This window comes from Xiphophorus maculatus, chromosome 19 (assembly GCF_002775205.1).
Source record: "Xiphophorus maculatus strain JP 163 A chromosome 19, X_maculatus-5.0-male, whole genome shotgun sequence".
In the NCBI taxonomy this organism is placed as follows: domain Eukaryota; kingdom Metazoa; phylum Chordata; class Actinopteri; order Cyprinodontiformes; family Poeciliidae; genus Xiphophorus; species Xiphophorus maculatus.
The window spans coordinates 26,671,327-26,698,646 of NC_036461.1; the positions used below are offsets into that span (position 1 = coordinate 26,671,327).

At 41.1% G+C, this 27,320-nt stretch overlaps 1 protein-coding gene across 1 annotated transcript; it reads right to left on the reverse strand.

Annotated features, from left to right (window-relative positions):
- LOC102232437 (paralemmin-1-like) lies at positions 1–27,320 on the reverse strand. Its single transcript, XM_005799255.2, has 6 exons — positions 26,926–27,320; positions 9,934–9,976; positions 8,253–8,333; positions 990–1,105; positions 683–750; positions 1–503 (listed from the first exon to the last, which is right to left on the reverse strand). The coding sequence occupies exons 2-6, from the start codon at positions 9,973–9,975 to the stop codon at positions 133–135; spliced, it is 678 nt and encodes a 225-aa protein (XP_005799312.1). The 5' UTR covers position 9,976; positions 26,926–27,320; the 3' UTR covers positions 1–132.

A 27,320-nucleotide genomic window follows, 5' to 3' on the forward strand; every position in this document is an offset into this window, starting at 1 on the left:
AATATGGACTCATGCAATGGCATACGGTCCTGCTCAGGTGCAGGTGTGTACTCACCCATACGCAGTCAGTCTCACACAAACATACATACACACACACACATACACACACGCACGCAGATAAACACACACATCTCACATCACCGTGCAGCATTTGCAGGTCTGTTTCTTCTCCTTCTCTCCCTCCTCTCCGCCTCCGTTGGCCTTCTCTTTTTCCGCCATGCTGCCATTGGGCGGGGCCTGCTCCTCCATGGCTGCGTCCGCCGCCTTCCCCTCGCCGTCGTCAATCACCACGAACTCGGCCTTCACATTGCCGTCCACGCCCTCCATGCCCAGGGCTGTGTGCGTCTCCTTCTCGTCCTCAACGGTCTTGTAGCCCATGAACACCAGGGTCACTGGGTTGTCCTCGCTGGCTTGGTCGGGGCTGGGGCCCAGCAGCTTGGCTTCGACCCCCGTTACCTCTCTCTTCGGGGTCTGGCCGGAGGTCTGCACTACTCCGTTCTCACCTACAGGGAGCGCCAGAGCATTGACGAGAGGACAAATAAGGGGAGAAGGTGATTAGGATAAGGGGAGAGAGACAAGGAGAAAGAGGATATACTGTTTTAATAATCTGTGTAGCTATTATTAGCTGGCTTTCTCTTCATGTCAAGTGTTGCAGCTGTGTTGCCATGGACACAGAACTCACCATTTTCTTTGGCCACACCTTTATTAGCTGGCACGCCTGTCTCCAGTTCTTCAATTTCTTGCTCCAGCCTGGCTCAGAAACACACACACACACACACACACACACACACACACACACACACACACACACACACACACACACACACACACACACACACACACACACACACACACACACACACACACACACACACACACACACACACAAAAATCACAAACCTTTGCTTTTAATACTTTCACTCCAAGCCAAACTTTACCTTTTTCTCCCCATTTAAGTATTTTTTTGTTTGTTTCAAACAGATGCTCACCTGAGGATGACCTGTTCCAGAAGCTTGGTCTTCATCTCGTCCTCCTGCAGACGCCTCTGCGTCTCCTCTTCTGCTGGAGCTCCATCTAGCAACCAGCGCTCCCTCAGTGACTTTGACTGCAAGTAAACACAAAACAGTGAAATGTGATTGTATGCGTGTGTGTGTTTAACAATGACATTAAAAAAGAATAATGGAGGATCTCTGTCTGCTCTTGATGGCTTGGTGTTCTGGACTAGATTGTTTCTTTTTTGTATTTGGAAAGCACCTTAAAAGATACCTTTAAACAAGGAACAATTTGTATTTTTATGTGATTTTATGTGGAAAAATGAACAAAAAGAAGCCGATAATCGTCTAACTTTTTTGTCTGGAGAGTCGGACACCCCTAAATGTCTTCCAGTGCAACCGGTTGTTTTCAGAAGTCAACTACTTGGTGAACAGAATCCACCAGTGTGTATTTTAATCTCAGTATAAATCCAGCTTTTCTCTGAATGCCTCAGGGGTTTGTTAGGGAGCAGCAGTGAACAAACAGCGACATCAAGACCAAGGAACGCAGCAGACAGGTCAGGGATAAAGTTTTGAAGTTTAATGGAGGGCTACGACGTAAAGCAATATCTCAAGCTTGAACAGGTTGTCAGTCATTTTCACAATTAATTTAACATTTTTCCTCCACATTTTCAATTCTTACATGGCCAAACTTCCCAGTATTTTTCTGAAATAGCAGAACCGTACTCCTGCTCTTGGACTTGTGTATTGTGTGTTGGACTTCAGAATGCACTTCCTCTATTAATTTGCTGCACAAGCAATAATGTTTTATATAAAAAGCAGCTAAAAGCGCTTTTAGTCAGACAAGGATACAACTAGAGATTCAATTCGATTGTTTTCTGTACTTTACTGTGTTTAGTCTGTATGATTGGTTGTTTTGGACCATTTTTTGAGTAATTTATGTCTGTTATTTTCATCATTTTTATGGTATTTTATCTTTGTGCTACTGTAAAAATGTTGCACTCTTCTATCCATCAAGAGTGTTATATAAACAAACTCTATTTACTTACTTAGTTACTTCAGTTGTCTGAAAATGGAGAGAACCACACACCTACTAAGATATTATCCTACATTTACAAGCAGGGTAAGGGAAGCTTAATTCAGAGAAGCAGCCAAGAGACCCCCACGGTAGCTTTAGATGAGATGCAGAGGTCCACAGCTCAGGTGGAGGAATCTGTCCACAGGACAACTATTAGACACACGCTCTAAATAAATCTGGCCTGTTTGCAGTTTGCAACGAGCCATCCAGGGGACACAGCAAAGACATGGAGGACGGTGCTCTGTTTAGATGAGACCATAATGCAAGTCTATGAGCTACATGCAAAACAGTATGTGTGGCAGAAAAGTAACTAACAACAATTTGGTGTTTCTACAGGCGTTTATTATGCTTTGCAAACTAAAAGATGCCAGAATGGAAGAGTCTTAAGTCAATTCAGCATTTTTACACCCCGATCAACCTTGAAGTCTTGCCATGAACTCGTAACCGGTGTGACTTGTAAGGGGTGATATTGGAATTGGAAAGAGAGCCTGATCTACTGCAAAGAAGAGACGGCAGAAGCAGCTCCGTAGTCTGCCTGGGTGCTCAGAGCGAGATGGTATCGTACTAAAGTGTGTGTCTGATGGGAGATATATGCCAATCAGCATAATCTAATAAAGATAACCTGATGAGGATTGCGCCCAAGAATTTTGCTGGTCTTTAAACGACTGAATGCGTTTGCTTACAAGATGATTTTCTTCAGCAGGGATGTGGAAGCGGGTCAGAGTTGATGGGAAGATAACTGAAGCTAAAAATCCTCGAGCAAGACCCATAGTGCAACAATTCTAAACATGCAACTACTCCTACAAGTAGAGATTTTAGATTGGAGCATTTTTACGTGGATTGGATGAAGCCCAGGTTTAAATTCAATCGAAATTTGGCCAAGGCTTGAAAATGAATGTTTACTTCCCCATCCACACACTCTGACTCAGTTTGAGTCAGAAACGTTTTTGGCTCCAGAAGAACAAAACTGACTTGCAGTTGTAATTGTAGCAAATTCCACGTTACTTTGTGTTGGTATATCACAGAAACTCCCAATAAAACACACTGGAGTTCGTGAATGTGATACAATATGTGAAAATGTGAAAGAGGTACGATTTACTTTTGCAGGACACTGTATCATGTGCTTGTTACAAGCACCTGAGTGACTCACTCTGATGCTGTCAGATAAGCCTGTGTCTTTTTGTACAGATGGGATTAGTGTCACTTTCACCGAGACACAGCAACAAGCGCCTTAGTTAATCTAAGACCAAATTCTTCTCTGTCCAATTCGTCTGCTGACTGGTGCCACTCAGGGATTCAGTCGAACTCTTGAACTGCAACCAAACAGTCTTGCCAGTTTGAGAAAATGTGGCGCCTGGCCATATTGGATGGAGGCTGCCAGCATCGAACATGCAATTCTGCTAATAAACTTAACTGAGCATGGGACTGAAAAAGCAGCTGGGTCAGTGGAATGACAACAAACCAGCTTTATTCTTACATTTTATTTACAACTGACTCTTGCCCGTGTGCTGTTCGCGCTGCGCTCATTTCTTCCTCCGGTTTCTAACCAGGTATTCTTATCCTGACAACACCCTCATGTGGAGAAGCTCATATCAAAGCAAATACTTGACATGCTTTGAGGTAAATATAACAGTGCCTTGCTTGCAGCTGTTAGATCACACACACACACACACGCACAAAAAAATAATAGTAATAAAACTGAAAAACAAAGAAGCACTGCTTTGCTAAATGAAAAAGCTTTCTCTATTGTAAGCTCGGTGAGAATTCTTCTGCAATGATGCAACGTGAATTTCAACACCAAACTTCCCCTATTTTTAAAATAAAAAAACCCAAAAACTTTCCCCCCCTCACTCTTTCCTCTCAGACTTGACCCCGGCCCATTTCTCTCCCGGAGGCATAAAACGTCCATGAACCTGGATGAAGTTGGAAATATTTTGGTTCACCTCCTGCTCTTTTCAACCTGTTAGTTTCTCTGTCTCACTTTCTCCACTGTGTAATCCAGGTTCAGACACTCAGCTGCCCCAGAGCTTTACAGCACAGAGTCTCACGGTGTAATTCAACACTCCTCATTCCCCGGCCCCGCAAGGTCTCCTGGGCACTGAATCCAACCCCCGACTCACCCCACCCTCCATCTCTCTCTCTCTCCCCCGCTGTCTCTCAGTTTTGTTCTCTCGCCACACCCTACTACTCTAACGCCTGACATCACTTAACTGGCTCACTCATGCATACCCAAGCACGCGCGCGCACACACACACCAGGCTGCGTGAAAAAGTCATAAAGCCCGAGTGCTGAAGCTACGTCTCGTTCCATTGTTCCTCGCAGTAAAAGCTGCTAACGTAGCAGACAAAGGGCGGAACTGGGACACAGGGTGCACACAGACAGACGCGCGTCAGGCCGGTGCGCACATCCAAATGAAACGAGCAGCTGTAGACAGGAGAGCCTCGCTTCAGGAGTCATTTTATGTCTTTCGCGACCCAAATTTACTGAAACGAAGTTTGTCGTTCAACTTAATATGAGTTCAATGAAATATTTGAAACTGTTTTTGAACTTTTTTTTCTTTACTCTTTAGCTCACAGGTGTCAAACTCCAGTCCTCAAGGGCAGCTGTCCTGCAGTTTTTAGATGTGCCACAGGTACAAAACACTGGAATGAAATTGCTTAATTACCTCCTCCTTGTGTAGACAAGTACTCCAGAATCCTGCCAATGACCTAATTATTCTATTCAGGTGTGGTGCAGCAGAGCCACATCTAGAAGTTGCAGGACAGCGGCCCTTGAGGACTGGAGTTTGACACCCCTGCTTTAGATGATGGAATTTTTCAGTATACGTCTGAAAGTAACCAACATACAAGTGGCCGAGTCGAAGTCTCAAAAGTATTGGGTCACATTAACTTTAATGACGTCCCATTCCTAATCCATAGGGTTTAAATTACTGTTGGCCCACCCTTTGCAATTGCAACAGCTTCAACTCTTCTGGGAAGGGAGTTTACAAAGTTTGAAAGTGTGCTTAGGGGAATTTTTGATAGCTCTTCCAGATGTACAGTACAGACCAAAAGTTTGGACACAACTGTGTGTCCAAACATTTGGTCTGTACTGTACATTGCTGAGGTCAGACACTGATGTTGGACCTGAAGGTCCAGCTTACAATCTCAGCCCTTTTGTACAGCCTTGTGCAGGTCAGTCAAGTACATTGAAAGCAAACTTGCCCATTCACAAATCTAGGAACGTTGCTTTGTCACAGTCATGTCATAACCATAGGGGCCATTCTCAAACTATTCCCACAGAGTGAAGAGCATGAAATCAACCAAATGTCTTGGAATACTACAACATTAAGAGTTTCTTTCATTGCAATAAAAGGAACTGAGGACAGGTCCTGAACAACAACCCCACACACTGAATCTCTTCTGCACCAAACTTTATACAGTGCAGTCAGAGAAAAGCTGTTTTCCGGATAGCTGTCAAACCCTCATATGTTCCTCATATCTTCCAAACAGAGAGGCGTAACTTTGTCTCACTAGAGAACACAGCTCCACTACTCTGTTACATCACTACATGTGGCACTTTACTTTGCTGACGTAATGCTTGGAAGCAGCTGTCCGGTCACTGAAACCCATCCCATAAAGCTCTGTACGCACTGTTCCTAAAGTTTGGAAGGCTTTAGCTATTGACTCTGCAGGAAGCCGGTGATCTATGCCCAGTGTGTGCCTCCCTATGATTTTATGCAACTGTTATTCCCAATTAACTCCACCGTGTTGCAATACCTAACGGTTGGCTTCTGGCAAACGGCTGGCAAATATCTGACAACTCTTCTGAGGGAAAATGTGGAGAAATTCGGAAGCTTTCTAGCACAAGCCCATTTCAAAAGAGTCAGCCTGTTTTATCGAGTCTGACATCCCCGCAACCCTGGAAGACTAAGGGTTATTATACAATGCATAAATGGATGGATATATGTTTGATTTTTTTGGTGACTTTTTTTATAAAGTACCAAAATGATGTGTTGACAGCCCATGTTGTATCTGAACCTTTCACTGTTATTTTCAACATGGGGATAAGTAAAAAACAAAGAATTGTGCATTTTAGGAAAAACATTGTAGTATTTCATCGCAGCTTTATGTAGAATAACCAGGAAAGGATTAATCTTAGTAAGTTTTAATGAGTGAGATTTAGAAACGTATTGCCTTGTACAGAGAGAAGTTTTCTTATTAAAACAGGAAATATTTTTCTTAATTCTTTCTTTTCCTCTTTTAATTCTACATGAACCAGCAAAGTTGTAAAACTAGTAAAGATATTTCGTTCTATGCACTTTTATAAAGTTATGTTCGTTTAGAACATGACATATTCACAATAACGGCTTCAGCTGGTGAAAATCAAGATTTATTTTGACAAAAATCGAATGCTAATTTTTGCCTGACTTGATATCAGCATTAATCTAATGTCTTTTCATCATCTTAGAATTTCATCTTCACTGCAAGAAATGAGTCCCGGTATGTATGAGGCTAGATTAGTAAAGTGATTCAATCATGGAGATGGTACACTGACTAGTGGTTTGTTGAATGAGGCAATTTTTTGACTTTTTCAGATTAATGCTGCCTGTGTAAAAAAAAACAGAGACATGCACAGTGCAGAAAGAGTCTTCCCATGCTTCTCCACAGTGTGATTACACTTCCCTCTTAGCCCCCTTATGCCTGTTTGTGTCAGCGTGTGCGTGTGAGACGAAAACGGGGGTGCGGTGGGTGTAAGAACAGTTTCCTGTTGCTGGGAGTGGGACAAAAATCTGTTTCCTTTGCCAAAGCTCACTGCATTGTCTGGAGGTTCTGTGTTTTCTTTTGTTTTTTTCTCATTATGAGGCATGCACACACAAACAAGCACACGCATGTGCACCCACACCCTCACAATGGTTTACTCTGAAAATAGAAAAAGCGGGAGCGCGCAGGGGTAACGGTGCAGGTCACGATTACTTTTTACAAACACCAAACGCCCACACAGGCGCACACGAACCTCGACCTTTTTGCTCCCATCTTTGAGCTGCTGAACTGTCCCAGGACGAAATAAGCTTCGATAGCGCTGACACATACACTGACAATAGCCTTGGTTCAGATATATTAAGTGTGTGTGTGTGTGCGTGCATAAACAGCATGTGGAGGAGCTGATGGCGTTATCTGCGGTCCATTCTGAACATTCCGTGACAGCGGCGGTGAGGGAGTATCTCACTGTGTTGGGCTGCAACATTGGAGAGTTTAATGTTGTTGTGTGGGTGTATAGCAGCTTTGACTCCAAAAAAAAAAGAAAAGAAAAGAGAAAAACAGAGGCCTGCCCGGCAGTGATCCTGCTTCAAGTTCTGCCCAGGGAGAGGCGTGAGGGGGTGCAGATGACACAGATTTGGATTTCATCAGTGGAGAGCTCGAGTGCATTTCAAACAGCGTTAAAACCGTGCCTTCAGTCAGAATGTGCATTGTGATCCTGCCTCTGGTTGGCCCAGTGTTTTGCTTTTGCATTTTATCGCAGTGTTTCTCTAGATGTTTTAATGTGATTTTATGTGAAAGACAGCAAACATGCGATGCTTCTGTCCAGCAGGAACAGTGACAGAGACGGCGTCCCCCAGGGGCACGTTAATCGTTAATCGTTAATCGTTAATCGTCTCTCTATTACAAAGTAACTATTCGGGGCTGGAGAACAGAAATCCACGCCACACTTTTCAGATTTTAATTGGTGTGAAAAAACATTCAATGTATTGTCTTCACTTCAAAATTATGCACTACATATTTTTAGTGTGTCACATAAAACTTCACTGAAAATACATTAAAGTTGCAAAATGTGAAAAGTGCAAGGGGTATGAGTATTTCTCCAGGGCATTGTATTAATCAATTCTCCGTCTGTTTTAACATTTTTATAAGCAAACTGAATTTTTGAGGGGCTGCCTGGGTAAAGTCAGACATTTCTGTTGTAACTATGATGTGTAGCTATAGCTATTTAGCTAATTTCCTTGGGCTTTTTTTAAATGAAAATTTCACCACATTTACATAAAGGAGATAAGGAACCAATAATGTAAGCAGGTGAAGATTTCTGTGCAGTGAGGATAGAAGACAGTCTCACCAACACAGTAGCATTTGTCTTCCCAAAGGATTGTCCTCACCGAGGTATAAATGTAAAAACATAGAGACAAGTGGAAGGAAGCGCATTACTACCTTGAGATGCTGGAGTTGCCGTCGGTCGTCATCAAGCTGCCTCCTCTTGTTTTCAATCTCTGTCTGCTTCTTCCTCTTCTCCTGTCGCCACACAGACACGAGATCTCTCACAAACCGGGCCACAGAGGTTTGAACCAAGTAAAAATGAGGGCAACATCACCGGCAACATTATCGAGCTGACTTGATTTCACTGACAATTGTTACGACAGTTGCTTTCAACGACTGTTGGCATGAGGAGCGCTGGCCTGTCGTTAAAAAAGGACTCTGAGCAGAATTCATCTTGAGAGATTTAAAGATTACATTCATTCATATAAATGAATTTTAAAAAAACTTTTTAGGTATGAAAAAGTTTTCAGAGTTAACTTCATAAAGATATCTCCTGTGTCAGAGTTCAATTGGTCTTTGGGGCCACTGCCGGCTTGGGGCTTACTTTTGCCTCAGGCCGGCTTTGGATGGCAGTCTGCAAAGTGCTCGTGTTAAGTTTTGCGGCGCGTCTCCAAAAAGGTTGACAGCAGTTTGGTTTTTAGGAGGCAGCTGGATTCTCTCAAGGTTCGAATCATGAGGGAATCCAAACCGGCTGGCTTGGAGGTATGTGTGTGTGTGTGTGTGTGAGTGTGGTTTCTTTCCAGCTTTTCCCTGATAGAAACCTGTGAAATTATTTCATTTTGAGAAATAAATAAATAACAATAATAAAAAAAAAATTCAAATGAGTCGCAGCCAACAGTGCAGGGTGTAAATCCCTGCCTACAAACAAATGAGTTCATCCAGCAAAAAGTCAGTTGACCCTCAGAAACAATAGAAACACGATTGTTGTATGACACTATGCCGATTTGGACTATTTATGTAACAAGTTATGATATGACTGGAAAGGCATTAAAATAAAATTTTTAAATTGTGAGACAGACTGCAACTACCTGCACCAAGTGGAAAAGATCAGTATGACATATTTTGACTGTTTTATAAAATATCAAAACACACTGCCAGACGCATAATCATATTTTTGCAAAAATAGTTGAAACAAGTGAGCTTTTTGTAATGTCACCCAAGGGAAGGATTTGGATTTCTTGCACGCAACTCCACATGAAGTTAAAATAGATGATTAGGGGGTCAGGGAAATTTTGGTAAATCCTTGAATTCATTAATAATTCCTAGAATTTGCTGGGTGGAAAATATGCACTTGCTTTTCTCCAGCCAGACTCTTAAAAAAATGGACTTATCAGCTTGGATTTCTGGAAGTTTGTGTGATACAAAGCGGTGCACAAATCATTCAGTCGGCCAAGAATTTCTCTAAAAACCCCTGGCATTTTTTAAACACTAGATGCTTGATTTTCTTGATTAAAAAAAAAAAAAAAACTGCAATTCTTATCTGTATTTTTTTTGTTTGTTTTGTTTTGACACAACAGAAAAGAAACAGACATCAAACAGCTGAGTGAGATACCAGGAGTTAGACAGCAAAAAAAAAAAGGAGCAAGCTGTATCTACACCATTAGCTTTAGATGCCTACTAATGGGGGGAGAAGATGGGCTCTAAAAGGTTGTCATTAAGCCTTCCTATCAGACCTCGACAGGCAGCAATGATTTGTTGTCTCTACAGCCATCCGCGTGGCCTGATGTGCAGTCTGCAAGAGCTGGGAAGAAACAGGCAGTGTGTTCGTGTGTGTCTGCATGTGGATATAGCTTACAGCAATGACCTGGAGTCTCTCCTCTTGTGACACCTCCGCCATCCTGAGAAAAGAAAGAAAGAGAGAGAGAAAAAAAAAAAATTAGACCGATTTAGCAGCAGATATTTGGAACCCCAAATATCTGTGACCGTCAAGATTACATTTAGCGCCCTTTGGTGAGCAGTTCTCTTCTAGAGGAGCGTTCACTCAACAAACCTGCACTTTCCAACGACTTTCCAGTGACTGAAGTGAAATATTTGGTCTATTTGGCACTAAGGCAGTGTCTCTTTCCTGTCAGGGTGAGACAGGGTAGGCAATGCTAATGTGGAATCATGGCGCTGCTGGAGATTCCTGCTCTAATGGGTTCCAGACCAGAGATCCAGGATGGAGGATGGACGGAAGCAAGATTTAAAGCCAGAGTGGAATGACTGTGACTGTTGCCCTACTGAGATGGGACGCTGAGCGATAGTAATAGTCATAATAAGTCTCCACTAAAGGCTCATGTTACGATTATACGAATGACAGGTCACAACCTTCAGGAATGGTTATTAAATGTGATATTTCCTTTGGAAGAAGGCTTTCGAATACCAACAAAAAGCACACGACAACGAGACTGGTAATTTAGACCAGCCACATAAAAAAACACACCATGGTTTTATAGTATTAACATCAATATGAATGTAAGAAACAAAATAATCGCTTGCATTTGAAATAGTAATTTCTAAAACGCCTGAAGGGTTAGATCTTATATTGCTCTTTGCTCAATAAAGCATAACTTTAAAAGGAACTCTAAACCATAGAAACTGGAAGTATAATTATAATTTATAAGGTAAAGATCTAGATTCTCTAAGGAATACACAGAGGCTCCTCTTATGGTAATAACAGCTGCTCTAAACCTCAGAGTTAATGTCGGGGTCTTAATTCCGCACTGGCAACACACACAAAGGCAAATTTTTACAGTTACTAATGCTGAGCACTTTAATCACAAATAAAATAGGCAAAGAGAGTATTAAATGTCAACTGTAACTTGTCTTTGTTTGATTTAAATATCAACTCTAATTAGTTTGTCTACCAGCGTGAGCAATCTCAGTAAAACAAGGTTTTAGTTCTTTTACTAGATCCCAGTAGATCCCAGTAAAACAAAGCTTTACTGGGATTGCTCACATGCCATATTGTGCATATCCAAAAGGTTGCCGTTAGTAACAGGTGTTTACAGTTACTAATGCTAAATAATGTTACGTCAGTTCTGTATTCATATTGCTTTCTAAACAAATAATCGCAAAACCCCATCTCACACAGTGTGACAACGCCTCTTTTACTAAAATGAATACAAGACCAGTGCAAACTATTTTGAATTTTTATAAACGATATAGTTGCTGGAAAGAAATGAGAATTTGCCAAAATAGGTATCAGCAAGTCAAAAGAGATCAGAAGGATTGGATCAGTGCATGTCTAGATAAGAAGTGAAAAAGTATTAATCAGACAAGAGTGTTGTGTAAGAGAGAAGACACAATCAGTTCATTTTACTGGATATCCTCTACTGAAACTACTCTCTCTCTCTTGCTGAGAGGCGTGTCTGCTGAATGGGACACTGTGAGTAGAATGTATGCAAAGCATGCCTATGTTTATCCCTCTAAACATGAGATTTGGCATCTGCCAAAAATACCCATTGACATTTCTTTAGTTACAACCCAGATAAGTTTTGTTTTTGTCAGCAGAAGAGGAGCAGAATGGCACTTTTATGAATGGAATACAATTAAATCTTTGTCATTTCATTCTAAATAAAATACCACCTGTTATATGTGATTGTTCACAGAAAGTGAAACTGCTTCAACTTCTTTAAGAAAACGAAACTGCAAACTTGCATTTATTATAAGTTGATGTGTAAAAGCAACTGCAAATGTTTCACATTGATAACATTAGTTTTCATATACTCAAACATAGCTTCATCAAAGCTAAAGATAATTGCCTAATGAAGAGATACTTACGATTAAAGCCATGAAAATACACCCCTGTAGAGCAGAACTTAAATGTGGAAATCAATGTAGCCCAGTGATGGGGATGGTTAACAAGTCTAATTTACTGAGTCGGTGTCAAATTATCAATAGCTGCAACCTCAGGAAAAGATATTGAGTTCTCCCACTCTGTTTGGAGGCTGTCTCGCTCTCGCTTGAGAAAGAAAAAAACTGGGAAAACTATTTTGAGATTGTGTAAATGATAGCTTTTTGCACAGATTGGAGGAGATTTTTGCAACACAAAGCAATGTTTTCATAGCTGAGGAAGGGAAGCTTTAGTTTTCCTCCCTTCTCTAAATCAAACTCTCTCAAACAAGCAACAACGGAACAACTCTGCATGACCCCGACCACCTAAACCGACATGCTTCGGTGCAAAACACGTGCTGAAGTGGTGTCACCGCTCCTGTTGGGTGGCAAGACTCCCACTGTCACAGTGCGAATTAGCTGGCACTAATTCACGGAGCTTATTATGAGGGCTGAAAACACACAGAGTCAACAGCTCTTATGTCAGCCCTGGTGTGAACTGGAGTCTTCTGAACCTCCAGGACTGCAGTGGGTCTCAAACATGAGGGTTATAGGACTCGTCACACTCCTGTACAGCAATCATATGAGTGACCTCAACAAACAGACTGTTTTTCCATCAAGCCACATCAGCATCACATGGAGATACTTCGGAAAAAAAAAAAAGAGAGAGAGAGAACAGCAATCATCTGATCAACCCCTCAAGCACACACACAAACACAGTCATATTATACTTCCTGGATTTTCTTTCTTTTTTTTTTTTTTTCCTCATTTGACCTGTCAGGCCAATCAAGCAAAATCAGGAGGAATGAAAGCACATGTGAGAAAGGCATGTGGAAATTCTCCGCATAAAGAAAATGTTTGACATGATAGACTAGAACTGTAAAAAATAAAATAACCTAGAACTAATGTTATAAATATTTATCGCTTATCTGAACCTGTCATTATTATTATTATTAGAACTAAAGTCAGTGTTATCTGTGAAGACTTTTTTGCATGCCCAAATGAGGAAAAATCACGCTAAAGTTTTCAAGTAATGTTCCAGACCAAAAAAAGCCTGCTTCTGAAATAATAAATAGGCTCACTGGTAGTTGTCAGAAAAACAGCCTGTGATCAAATTGTCCTCTCATTGCCTACATGTGTCCCCTCGTAATGGACCTGCTGCACTGAAGTCCTGTTTGAAATTCTATTCACATCTTTGGTTGTTCTGCTAACTTTGCCACGCTGCATACAGAAACTGGTGCACAGAAGCTGCACACTACATTGATCGACATGGACTGTCATTGATTTTAGCCTGGGGTCATCGGGCATCCAGCCGGCGGATGCTAACATTCACAGCTCATTATTGTGATTTCCTTAACCATTAAGAATGCAGGATGACTGTATTGATGATTTTATTACACACGTTTCAGCTGAATATGACTATGCTTACGGTATTGTTCACGACTAGTTTTCTATGAATTAGTGAATGAACAAGCATCACAAAGAAAAGACTGATGGACAGTATACAGTTGACAGTAAGTTAGGTTCGAAAACAGGTTTGTGTTAGACAGGCAAATCCAGCAACTCAGAATTCACTCTGAAGGCAGGCGTTCCCAGAGTCACCAGATAGGTTTCAGAGGGGGACGGGTCACTGATAAACCTGCAGTGCCGAACAAAAACCAAAACCCTACAACAAAAATTCATTAGTCCTCGTATGTTATTATCAAATATGGGCGCAGGAGTTAAGAGGACAAAGCTAAGAATGAGTCTTGAACTCACCTGGCACTTGATTTGGCACACCGAGCAAGAAAAGGGTGGGACCCTGTTCACTGTGGTCATAAAAGGATATGCATGGTTAGCACCAGGGCTGCGTGTTATAAGGAAGAAATGTGATTATATTGGTGAATGTTGCAATAATAATAAAACTGGTGATAAATAATTCAAGTACTGATAATGTCCTTATGCTTTGGGTTCTTAGAAATATGAAGAATTCACGATAACTGCCTTAATAACAAGGACTTATACAAAAAGTTGATTCTGGTTGACGTCACCTATTTTGGCATTGAAACAGCACCGATTTTTTATCTTACTTTCTGGAACATTTGTGCTCCATAAAAAAGCAAGAATCACCAAATACCTCACAGGTATATGTAGTATCTAAATAATTAGCAAACAGAATCTGTACCTCACACCATTAGACCACCTCCATTAGTTCAAACCGTTGACACAAGGAAAGATGGACTAATGCTATCTGCAGCTGGATATGCGACTTGGCTGGTCAGACAACGTTTTTCAAATCTATTACTGTCCAATGAAGTTGAGCAGGTGAACAGGAGCATCAAATAAAGCGTCCATTTAGTGCGTATTATAAAACACAACGTAACTTATACGTCAGGCGATCATGGCCTGATTTTTGTTGACTGTTTCCATTTTGTTTTAAACAAAATTCAAGGTTCAGTAGCGCTTGTCCAAGCTCCGTAACTGATGTGACAAATTTAAAAAGCATTCCAAAGAAACTTGGCGGATCTTGGCGTACAAATGCAGGCTGGTGTTCTGCTGCCTCTTAAACAAACTACACACACAGAGGGAAAAGCTATGTGGCATCGTTAGGAGAGTAATTACATTTGCCACAGTAAAAGGAAGACAACGAGGGAGGCAGGAAGTCACTTACAGACGGGGTACAATGACATATGGAATCAGATAAATGTAAGTGATACAAAATGTTGATCAAGAAAAAGCTGGAAACGGATGTGATCTTTAACAGCCAGTGGGGTTGGAACATATGTTTCTGGCAGTATGACAAAGCAGGTGTGTAACAGCCTAAGCCGGTAAAACACAGTCATCCTTTTCTTTCTGTTGGGTGCTCTGCAGTCGCAGCGTTTCCAGGAACACATTAACTGGCTGCAAAGTGCACCATCATGTTTTCTAACCACATTTTGCTCATAATCCTCTGGCTCCAGTGTACACTTTTGCTCTGTGAAACTCCACTGAATCCCCTCAAAGAAATTAACTTAGTTCCTACGAAGCTACATAATTAATAATGTACGGTGCCCGTCACTGATTGAGAACATTATGCAGATCTGAAGACAAATATGCTTTACAGTTTACAGATGCAATGTTTTCTAACAGGAACTGGCAGGGTACATAATGACGGCAATTTTCCCTACTTTTGTTGTCCTACAACATTTATAACTAACATGTTTTACTTCATGTGACAGAAACATCTTGTTTTTAAGTATAATTGTTTGCTTTTGTAAAAGAAAGCTGATTGTTAGAGTCATTTTGACACAGAAGCACCGCATCAATTATTAACGTATCGCAGTCTGAGTGCATATAGGTCAGCAAGAACATGGCATACCAACATGAGACCACTCACATTGTCGGACATCTGCCTCCGTTTCACGCATAATTATCTTTAGTGACACATTACAGCAGTCGTCTTAATCACAGATTCCTTATAGACTTATTTATGCTGTTTCCTGGCATCTGTTGATTATCAGTGACTAAATGCCTTACTTTAAAATGCCTGAGCTGATTTAATATCTATTTTACAACTACTTCTACAAACAAAGTCACATGCATATGCTCGGAAAGATCAAGGGATCCAGAGAATATTCTAGACTTACGTGTAAAATCTTAGTAATAATAACAATAATAATAATAATAATAAAAATAGATTTTGTGCTCCTTGATGTGTTCAAACATGGATGCTGCAGGTTCAAATAACTGCATAATAGCACTCTAAAGGGTGAACGCTTTCAATAAAGAACCACTGACTTGAAACAATATCAAGTTGCCGACAGGCTGATGAAAAGTACTAATAATGTTTTTGCCTCCCCAGTAAGACTGAAGCTGATTGTGGAGGAGCAGGGAACTTTTAATATGTGCTGGTGGTTTTGGAAACATTACAGGCCAGATTTGTTACCTGCGTTGTCAGAATTATTGGATATTCAAAGGATAGAAAACTAGATTTTGCCAAAATTGCTGTAATCCAATTGTATGTAAGCAGTCATGAAGCCTCTAAAACCATTCACGGTCCTAATTTAGGTATCAAATATTTTGAATTTACTTTCATGCCCTAATAAACAAGAATGAGTTTATATTAGAAACCTGAGAGAAACAGTTTCTATGTCTATGAGTATTTTCATGAAAAACCTAAACCAAAACAATTACGTAATAGCCTTGGAAGAAAACAAAAAAAATTAAACTGCATTAAATTATAACAGGCAGGAATAACTCCATCTTACATCGTGGCAACATTAAGCTGAACTGAGCTACATATTTTTTATGTCTTTAATCAATTAATAACCAATTACACCATTACAAACCAATTAAAATTGACAATATACTGTAGCTCAGCTGTTCTCATAGAGCGGCTCCCTTTCACAGAAAACACTGCTACTAATGAACTAAAAAACAGCTTTTAATGATCCCACTTATGATATGTCGGTACATAAACACCTTTAAACTATTACCATAAATTAATTTGTTTATCTAAGCAACGAAGAGGCGTTCATTTGCTTGCAAACTCATAGCAGCAGGAACCTTTTAACAGACTCAGTCTCAAAACCACTCTGATAAAGGGGCAGCTTTAAAAATGAATATATATATATATATATATATATATATATATATATATATATATATATATATATATATATATATATATATATATATACTGTATATATACTGTATATATACAGTATATATATATATATATTTTTTTTTAGGGCAGATATTACTTTTAAAGTCTGACTGATTAGTTTAATAATCCAGGCCTGGATTAAAAAAAGATCAGGTACTCTGAGAGAGGAAGCTAATCTCACATCACTTCACACTCTCATTATTGAAGTGGCACTTCTTTCTCCTCACTGCTGTTCACGTCGTCGACTTCCTTCCTTCAGGCCACAAGAGGACACGCACAACAATATCTGTGCCTTTTTTTCCCCTCCAACCAAGCTCTTGTCTCAGGCCAAACACCCACACCGTGACCTCGTCACCACCACACATGCACACTCGGCAGCCTCCTCTCTGAGGCACAACAGACACTGTGCCAAACGTAAACACTGCGGTGCCAATAAAAACCAAAGGAAGTCCGCTGAGGTCACGTTAAGTCTTCCAGGGTCACAGGGTAAAACTAGTTCCCTTCTTTTGGGTCAGCAGTAAATAACAGCGCTACCATTGCGGCAGTCAGAGGAGGACAGCACTGTGCGACACCCATGTCAAAAGCACAAATGAAGCACTGTATAACATGCACGTCGTGAGGACAAATGGGAAACCACGCGCTGGTTGAGAAATGCAGGGTGGAGTTGTGACGAGGGGTGGTGGGATCAAGACGACCAAAAAGCACTTTTAACATCTTACTTTGCCAACTCTATATTGCAATACAGCGCCTGGTATTTTGTTGCATCAATATGACCTCTACTAATTTCTTGGGAAATCAAAAGACACGCCATGAAGAGTTCATCTCTTCTTCGCAATTGGTTAAGACAAGAAGAACTCTCATTTTACTTTCTCTGACTAGGCTATTGTTGTCTTTCTTGCAATCAAAATTTCAGGAATAACTACTACATAAAACCTGATGAAATCTGATGATTTCAGATCAAGTTTTGCCAAATTAGTAGGTGAATGTCCTATTTCATTGGGTGTATAAAAAACACACAATATTCTCAGAGTAGTGAGCAACTCAAACTGAAAATGCAGTCAGTGGGGTAATATTTTTAGATAAAATACGTCTACATTTATCACAAGACCTTAAAGATGGCCGCAGTTCTTGCTGCCAAATAGCTTCAGTGCTAGATTAGGATAATTTTCAAACAACTACAAGATCTGGTAAACCACAGAAACGTACCATCTTCTTTTTACGGCCTGTACTTATAGTTTAGGTAAACATTGTGGTGGGTCTGGCTGCCTTCTACTAGAGGGAGAAGTCCACCATTCCCCTGACTTTCATTACTTGATACTGAAAATACCAACAAGAAAAAATAAAGATAGGAAAACAATAACAAGATATGAACAACAAAATGTGTCTGCTATGCATGTGTCGTGCATGTGTGTGTGCTTAAGTGTGTACAGAATTGGAGGAAAAAGCTGCCTGCAGAAAACCAGTAATCAGTGTCACAGAGGGGATAGGAGGCTGATATCACCACAATACTCATATCAGGAAGTTGCCTCTCACATTCACAGTCATGGACATAAGATGCAGCAGTGCAGGGGACACTGACGGCACGGACAACCGATGTTTCTACCTGCTGCCATCCCAAAGCCAGCAGCCCACAGCCCGCCGCCCGAAGCCCCTGCAGAGCTGAACAAACATAACCTCAACCGGCGACCACAACATCAGATCCAGACTTCACTGAGTTGCCACAACTGGTCCCTGGAACAGCTCAGGCTACATATACTGCTCACAGTTTCAATTCCATTTCATAAAAGAATACCTGCACTTAGAGTGAACTGTTGATTCACAACTAGCAGGGGGATAAAGCTTTTAGCCTCACCCAGCATACCTTTACTGTTAAATATGAATGTTGTTCAAGTGAAGGAAATCAATTACTTGAATTGTAAAATTGCTTAGGTTGATATCTGCTAATATTGAGTTGCATTGTGTTTATAGGAATATTATCAGTTTTACAAGATATTTAAAATCTACTAAAACCAGTGTTAGACTCTACTTCTGAGCTTCCCATTGCTCTTGGGATTTATATAGTATCACAGGTAAGATGACATTGACACCTTTTAAGATTTTGAAATCAGTTTTCAAAAATATACAAAATATTTCTCAGCTCCACTTTTCCCCAGTGTTAACTTAAAAAGCACTCTACTTGTGACCTATTCGGAGATTTATTGCTGAGGCTACACTCATCACTCTGGCAACGCAGAAAAAAATTCGACATGGATCTTTTTAACATGTGATTAAAGGTCCGACTTGTTCACTCCCCTTTGGCCCATGCTTGTGTTGTTACAAATCAGTGCAAACGGGCCCTTTGCATTTAAGGAATGGCTTTTTCTTAGATTTATCTCTACAGAATAAAGCAAAGCTTTGTCTCTGAGCAACGCCATTGTGTAGATTTATGTCAATGTGGAGTAGGGAGTGGGCTGCATAATGGTATTGTTAATAGAGGAAATATTTTGGAGGATATGGATGAGTAACAAATTTGAACCAGGTGTACACAATTATGAGACAACCTGATACAAGTGAATGCACCATTCAGTGGTCAGTGGTTGAAATCGGTCTACCAGTGATCAGAAGGTAAAATGGCAAAATATTGCACGTCTTTTGATGTTCATCTTATAACCAAACTAAAAACTACTGTTTTCAGTCTGTGAAGACATCTAGTGACAAGTTCTTTGACGCAACCTTTTGTTGAGTTTAGTAAAATTCAGATTTCTTAAAAAAAAAATCCTTTAATTTAGCTTTCATTTCACCAGAAATAATTTTTGTGAATGGCAAAAACAGCGGAATGGTCTCCAAATATTTTATTCAATGTAATAAGTTAGTGTGATTTTTGTAGAAAAGATATTCAGAGAGCTAACCACAAACAGGGTATTGCATGTTTGTTGAAAATTGTTGAAAGCTTCGGGTCCTGTGAAATAGTTGTTGGAAGTTTTGGCTTAAAAAAAGATGAATATCTTGTGTTGTACTTGACATTTTCTATTTTAACACGATTTTAGATCTGTTAGTGAAATTCTTGTCCAAAACAATTAAAAGAGTTTTCAGCCAAACAAATTTATCTCATTCTTGAATTGCAGCCATAGACCCAGCAAATACCACAACAAGGGCTAAAAATGATTGCGGGCAACACTTTGGACAATACAGGTATATGCTTTGATGAAACAAAGGCTTCAAAATGCAAATGGTTTTACAAACGGTATAGTTCTAAAAAGATAATCAGAATTGGGCCAAAAGATTAAATAAGTCTAGTTCTTGCAGGAATATGTCAGAAACAATCTCATAGAAGAATTTGGTGGTGACAGCAGTAGCGGTTCACCCTGCAATCGGTGGTTTGCCGCTTGGTTTCCTGGACCCCCTGACTTTGTCATTTGTGTCCCTGGGAAAGACACTTCATCTGCCTTCTTTGCAGGTGTTGGTTTTAAGGGCTGATGGTGCAAAATCGCAGCCTCAATTCTGTCAGACTGCTCCATGGCAACTGTAGCTACAATCCAGTAGCTTGTCATCATCAGAATGTCTCTTGGTCAATCATCCATCCATCCATCCATCCATTTTCTGTTCACCCTTGTCCCTAATGGGGTCGGGAGGGTTGCTGGTGCCCATCTCCAGCTATGTTCCAGGCGAGAGGCGGGGTACACCCTGGACAGGTCGCCAGTCTGTTGCAGGGCAACACAAAGACATACAGGACAAACAACCATTCACACACACACACTCACCCCTAGGGAAAATTTAGATAGACCAATTAACCTAACAGTCATGTTTTTGGACTGTGGGAGGAAGCCGGAGTACCCGGAGAGAACCCACGCATGCACAGGGAGAACATGCAAACTCCATGCAGAAAGACCCCGGCCGGGAATCGAACCCAGGACCTTCTTGCTGCAAGGCAACAGTGCTACCAACTGTGCCACTGTGCAGCCCTTCTTGGTCAATCAATCAATCAAATTTTATTCGTACATTTTATTTGCACATTTCAGCAGCAAGGCATTTCAAAGTGCTTTACATCATATCAAACACAGAAACACAATGCAACATAGAATCAACAACCAAAACACGACATTAAGTCAAGTTTCATCAATAAATTTGTAATTGATTACGTTTCAAATACAATCCTAAGCAGGTGGGTTTTTAGTCGAGTTTGCATCCATAAAAGGTTTACCTGTTACACTCCTGCTGTGTTATATGGAACAAAATATCTATTGATATTTTTATTCCCCCTCACACTCACAATCACACAGTTTAAAACGATGTCAACAGCATTTTAATGGGCTTCTGGCACAAGGCTCCGTACACCTCTTTCACGGAATTTCGCTCTGGAACTCCGCCGTCCCTTACGGATTTTTGTGCAATTCTATGGTACCTGTTAGTGTCTAGAATTTACAGGGTTTCCGTTACGCGCAATGACCCTCAGTCACTCGCCATTTTTCTTCCGGCACGAGGCTCCGTACACCTCTTTCACAGAATTCCGCTCTGGGACTCCGTTGTCCCTCACGGATTTTTGTGCAATTTCAACATAGAATCAACAATCAAACCATCACATTAAGTCAAGTTCCATCATTTAATGTGTAATTGATTACGTTTCAAATACAATCCTAAACAGGTGGGTTTTTAGTCTAGATTTAAAGGAAGTCAGTGTTTCAGCTGTTTTACAGTTTTCTGGAAGTTTGTTCCAAATTTGTGGTGCATAGATGCTGAAAGCTGCTTCTCCTCGTTTGGTTCTGGTTCTGGGGATGCAGAGCAGACCAGAACCGGAAGACCTGAGAGGTCTGGAAGGTTGATACAACAACAGCAGATCTTTAATGTATTGTGGTGCTAAGCCGTTCAGTGATTTGTAAACTAACAACAGTATTTTAAAGTCTATTATTTGAGCTACAGGGAGCCAGTGGAGGGACTTAAAAACTGGTGTTATGTGCTCTATCTTCCTGGTTTTAGTGAGAACGCGAGCAGCAGCATTCTGGATCAGCTGCAGCTGTTTGATTGATTTGTTGGACAGACCTGTGAAGACGCTGTTGCAGTAATCAATACGACTGAAGATAAACGCATGGATGAGTTTCTCTAGATCTGGCTGAGACATTAGTCCTTTAATCCTGGAAATGTTCTTCAGGTGATAGAAGGCCGACTTTGTAACTGTCTTTATGCTACAAAATGGTCATATTATTTCACCTCACAATTATCAAGCAATTATCAACATCTACAAGTCCATCAAGAAAAAAAAAAGTCGAGCATCATCTCAGGATACTAGGGTAGCAGAGGTTGTTAATGAGAAAGGAACAGGATAATGGGTTTTAATTATTGACTTGTACCATCGTCTCAATGCAGCAACCATTGAAAAAGCTTTAGAACCAACATGACCTGCTGACACCGGAGCTTTTATCCTCACAGACAACCAATTTTCATAGTACGCCGTCTCCTGCATCTTACTACTTGCTCTCTGCCTCTCAGGTCAGTCAGCATCTTTTATACATCCGTGAGACAATGGAGTTGCATTACTGGAGCAGCATCTCATTTCAATTTTAACACAGGAACCATTAAGCCTAATATGTGCCTTCCCTCATGGCAACCTCCCAATCCCCACTTAAGAACAGCTAGCAATTGTTTATAGAAAGCTTGTTTGTCTCATATCTCTCCAGCAAACCTCTTCTGGGATTTAACAAAAACAATTACAAAGAAAAAAAAACTATCAAATCCACAAGAGATTTAATATTTGTTCACAGTCTTCTTTTCAGGTTCAGGTCCTTAACGGCAAATAAAAATATGTTTGTACCCCATTTGCCACATATCAATAGTGCTTTTGAAATAATCTTTGTAACGACTATGCTGATCATCATATGAGAATGTGGGTGTGCGCGTGGTTTGAACAGCGGACACAAGAGTCTCTCTTTCTCCCGAACACACACGCATTAGCACAACGTGCACAAACACACTCGGCCGAGGATGTTTCTCTCAGAGATTAAAGAGACTTAGTGGCTTAAAATGACAGTTAATGAGAAGACAGATGATCTGTAGGGAAGCGAGTGAAAAAAAAAATAAAATACCCTCCTGCCTTAGCCGTCATGACAATGCATGACACAGGAGAGGGGTGAGGAGAGGGAGACTAGTTAAAGAGAGGGTGAGAAAAAGTGACTATCCAGGAGAAAATGAGGAAACAGGTTATTAAGAAGTGAGTAAAATTATGTGGAGGAAGAGAGGGCAAGGTAGAGAGCAGTGAATTATCTATTAATATCTGACACCTCTACAATCTGAGCCCAATGTTGCTCTTTATAACTTTGAATGCTGGATGAGGAAGCTTTCACTGGACTACTGCTCCACAGAAAACTTTAAGGTCTTTGTCATGCTTGCTGTTCTTTTAACACGTTCAGTCTGCTGAATTAGTTTTAGAACTGCTGGATTGTTGACAGCATGGTCAGTGAGAGGAGCCAACTGGGTCTGTGGGTGGTCCTCTGTACTCCATAGCTGCTGGGAGGTAGCCATCCCAGCAGTTAATACCATGCACAATCAACCCAACTGGTTAAATGCCACTTTTAAGGGGGCAATTGGGGGCACCTTGATGATACAAAGTTAACTTCATTTTACGTTCAGATCTTTTTTTGTTCTTGGAATATATTTAACAAGATGTTTGAACATTGAAATGAAAGCATCACACTATTGGATGAAACTCCCATGACTCTGAAAAACATTGGAATAACAATGAACATATGGCTGTTTTCAAGACACCAACATGAGAGGAGTTTACCTTTGTGACATGGTACATTATTCCATCAGAAATTGGGTACATTGTGGCCATAAAATAATGGAAATGAGGAGTAGCAATACTCATGTACTTCAGTTGGTGGCAAGTATGGATCCATACCGTACTTCAGAATTGAGACTCATCAGACCAGGCAACGTTTTTCCGTCCTGGTATTGTTAGGCTTGTGTGAGTTGTATCCCCAGTTTCCTGTTTTCAGCTTCAAGGAGAGTTACCCAGTGTGGTCATCTGCTGCTGTAGCCCACCAGTTTCAAGGTTCAACATGGCTCCTATTTTATTTTGTTTTTACTCTACCATCTCAAACCAGTTTGAAAATAATCTCTGACATCAACAAAGCATCTTCACACAAGATATTTCTCATTTTTGGAACCTTCTTTGTAAACCCAAGAAAGTTTCTATGTGTTTATATAGTGGACAGACTGGCTTATGAGGCATTAATAACCACACTGCATTCAATTATTTAAATCCTCCTTCCATCTTAACCATGTTTGCCTCCATGTAACAAGTTGATAAGCCATTTTGCTTTAAAGAGCCACTAAATAGCTATCTAATAAAATGCCAGGTGAGTGTATGTTGAGTTAAAATGACACTGAACAAACAGTGGTGGAGAAGGTGTTGAGTTATTGCATCTGAGCATATACTCCAGCTGTAGTTTTACAGACAAATAACAGTGAAGGGAGTCAAAAGCTACTTGAAGTGTCCTGACTATGTTGGTCACTTTAATTCATCCAGGTGCGGATTTACAGAGGTAAACTATTGGTTTACATGTTAGCTAAAAACAATCAAGTTCTGCTAAAATTAGATATATAAATGGTGGGAATGTAGAACGAAGCTGGTAGACCAAAACATTGAGGCTTAAAATGTAGATAAAAATAATTTCTATCACACAGAAGAAGTAATGAAGACATTTCTTCAACTAAAAATTAAGAAGCCTGAGTGCTGAAAACATAATTCATCAAACTGAAAACAGTGGCAGTAACCTCAAAGTTTACAGAGAAATTGTTCACCTAAGCTCTTTAGTTTAGACCTAACTCATTCTTACACCTTTTTTGTTTTTCCTCTGACAGTCCATAAATATGAGCGAGTGACCTTCCGGTTACCAGCCCATTTCCCCAAATCTAAATTGATGGAAACAGAGCCATCCAATTACCATGCCTGCCAGGTCAGGAGGCAGCCATCAGCACACAAAAACACACACAATCCATACATGCTTGACTTATTTGCTCAACTTTGCTGCCACTTGCCTAAAACTCACTCACAAAGCTGCACATGGAGGCACAAGGAGACAGACATGTGACTGCCCATCGTCGTGACGCCAGATGATGACTGGGTGAACAAGACAAGTGCTGTCAGCTCTACAGTGAGTTGCTGACAAAACACAGAGCAGCCCCCACCGGATATAGAGCTCCCCCCAAAGCGCTGACTGGCTGAGGCATTTTAGGGGACCTAACATGTCTGGCTCATACAATAAAATGACACAACAGACAACAAACAGGAGCAGGAACAGGCCTAGTGTAGTTACTCTGCTTGGTAAGATTGCCCTAAAACAGCAAAGAAACACAGCACACAGGTAAGCTATAAATGTGTAGGAAAGTTTAACGTAGGGATATAAAATAATTTCTGAAGCTTTGAAAGGCTATGGCACAACTGCAAATCTACTACTAAATGGCTGTCCACTTAAACCAAAAACTTGACAATGAGAGCCTTAATCAGAGAAGCAGCCAAGAGACCTGTGATAACTCTGGAGGGCCAACGGAGATCCATGGCTCAGGTGGGAGAATCTGTTAACATGACAACAACATAGAGTTATTCAACCATTCTTTCCTTTTTGTTAGAGTGGTAAGAAGAAGGCCACTGTTGGAGCAAAGCCATAAGAAGTGTTTAAAGTTTGTACGGGGCACCGCAAACAGGAGGAAGAAGGTGTTGTGTTCAAATAAGAGCAAAATATAACTTTTTGGCCAACATGTAAAACGGTGCACATTAATCTAAACAAATCACTCCCATGCTGACACTTGGTGGTGCCAACATCATGCTATGGCACAGCGCATCTTTAGCATGGACAAGTAAGCTAGTAATCTTTGACAGGAAGATGGATGAAGCGTATTTTCAGGGCATTTCTGGAATAAAACATGTTAGGGGCTTCATTTAACAGCTTGACAATGGAATAGTTTAGATGAAAGTATATTTATGTGTAAACATCCATCCATCCATCATTCCATTACCTAACACACTTATCCTTGTGCGTTTGTGAGTGGGGCTGGTCCCTATCTATCAGCAGTCACCGGGTGAGAGGCGGGGAATGCCCTGGACAGGTCTATGTGTAAACATTCAAACCTAGATTCAATTAAGGATCAGTATCAAACCTTGAAATCTGAGGTCCAGAGAAGGGTTTTGACTTATCTGACTGAACTTCAGTTACACTACAGTAGACATGCAAGTTATCCTGGTGTTATAGTAACATTTGGGAAAGTGCTTTTACTGCAAAGTGAAGTAGACATCTTTCTTGCATGATTAGAACGCAAACAAGCATTTATGTATTTTGCAGGACATGAAGTAGAATAAGGCATGTCAAGGACCTAGAAATGTTCTGGGTGTGTTGTGTGTACAGACAATGTATTTGTCAACAAAGAGTTAGTTCACAACATAGAGAACTCCAGGGGAAGAGACAATAGGTAAGGACCAAAGGAAAAAATCTGCTTTGTCTGGTTTGGCTTCTACCTGCTGGGATCAAACACAGCTAACAAGAACAGAGTAAAATTAATGGGAGTGACAATGTTCTGTTCAGGGACAGGAAAAGACACAGGCACGAGTCTACGTGTGGTTCAGAGCAGGATGGCGGAGGCAGCCTGAGCGCGTTGAAGATGCTCAGCATCATAACTCCCTATTCCGCTGGAGAGTGGAAATTCCGGACAGGAGTATGTAATGACCAAGGTTTTATCAGCTCATGTGGGAGCGCGCCATGTTGGAGCGCGGACTGCTCGCATCACATCACAACACACGCACAGAGATATCCCGCTGCTCCCCCTGCCTCCTCGCTTCTCCTCACTCCTCCATCCACAGTCTGCAACCAGTCAGCCTCTCTCCTCCGCGCCGTGACGGCCGTACACGGCTGGCTGGCGCCACGGGAACATTTACTAACAGAGACACCCAGAAACACTCCTCTTTTCTCGCACAAGCGGATCGATATAACGTGATGGATCATCATAGGCGTTCGCGTAAACATGCCTTCCCGTTACACCTGTCGTGCCGTCTGTGCTTCCAAGACATGCAGCAAAACCCGGTGGAACATGACATAAATCCTCCTTGAATCTGCTTCTGAATTTTGGAATTATTTATCCCCGAAGGATGCACCCTCTCTTGGGATAGACCTTGAATGTGTTCAGCGGCGTCCCAGATGTTTACATGGCCCAAGAAGGCCACACACACACACACCGCCAATATGTTTTGTATTTTCAGCCTTCGATCCACCTTCCACCGCTGTCATCCAAGTCTGTCCCAACCCACTGATGTTGCCGCACAAGCTACCGAAAACAGGTCACCCACAGGAAAAAAAGAGAGTAAAAAAAAAAATCTGGACTTACTCAGTTGCAGATCCCTTTTCCTTCCCGCTGCAGACGTCTCCCAAACTCGCTGTTTTTTGTTGTTGTTTTTTTTTTATTATTGTTATTTATTTCTGGATTCAGAATGACCAAACACCCCCCCTCTCTCTCTCTCTCCTCCTCCTCCTTCTTTATTTTTTTTCCCCTCTTATAGCCGAGGTGACGCGGCAGGCAGCTCGCGCGCGCAGCCTGACGTTATAATGAGAACCCGACGGCTTCGTCTCGTGCGAAACAGGCGCGCGGTGGACTCTGGAATCTCATGGGCGATAGGGCGTCGTCGGGAGCAGGTTGTGGTTTAGCTTCAGCCGAGAGAGAGAGAGAGAGAGGGAGGGAGGCAGACAGAGTGTGAGTGGTATGTGAAGGGGAGCGCAGAGGGG

What these genes read in the sequence shown, in the direction of transcription:
- LOC102232437 (XM_005799255.2), bottom strand. Translation starts at nt 9,975, where the DNA reads ATGGCGGAGGTGTCACAAGAGGAGAGACTCCAGGTCATTGCT. An exon ending in GGCAACTCCAGCATCTCAAG is followed by an intron (nt 1,106 to 8,252) that starts GTAGTAATGCGC and finishes GTTTACTTGCAG; the next exon opens with TCAAAGTCACTGAGGGAGCG. An exon ending in AGGTGTGGCCAAAGAAAATG is followed by an intron (nt 504 to 682) that starts GTGAGTTCTGTG and finishes CGCTCCCTGTAG; the next exon opens with GTGAGAACGGAGTAGTGCAG.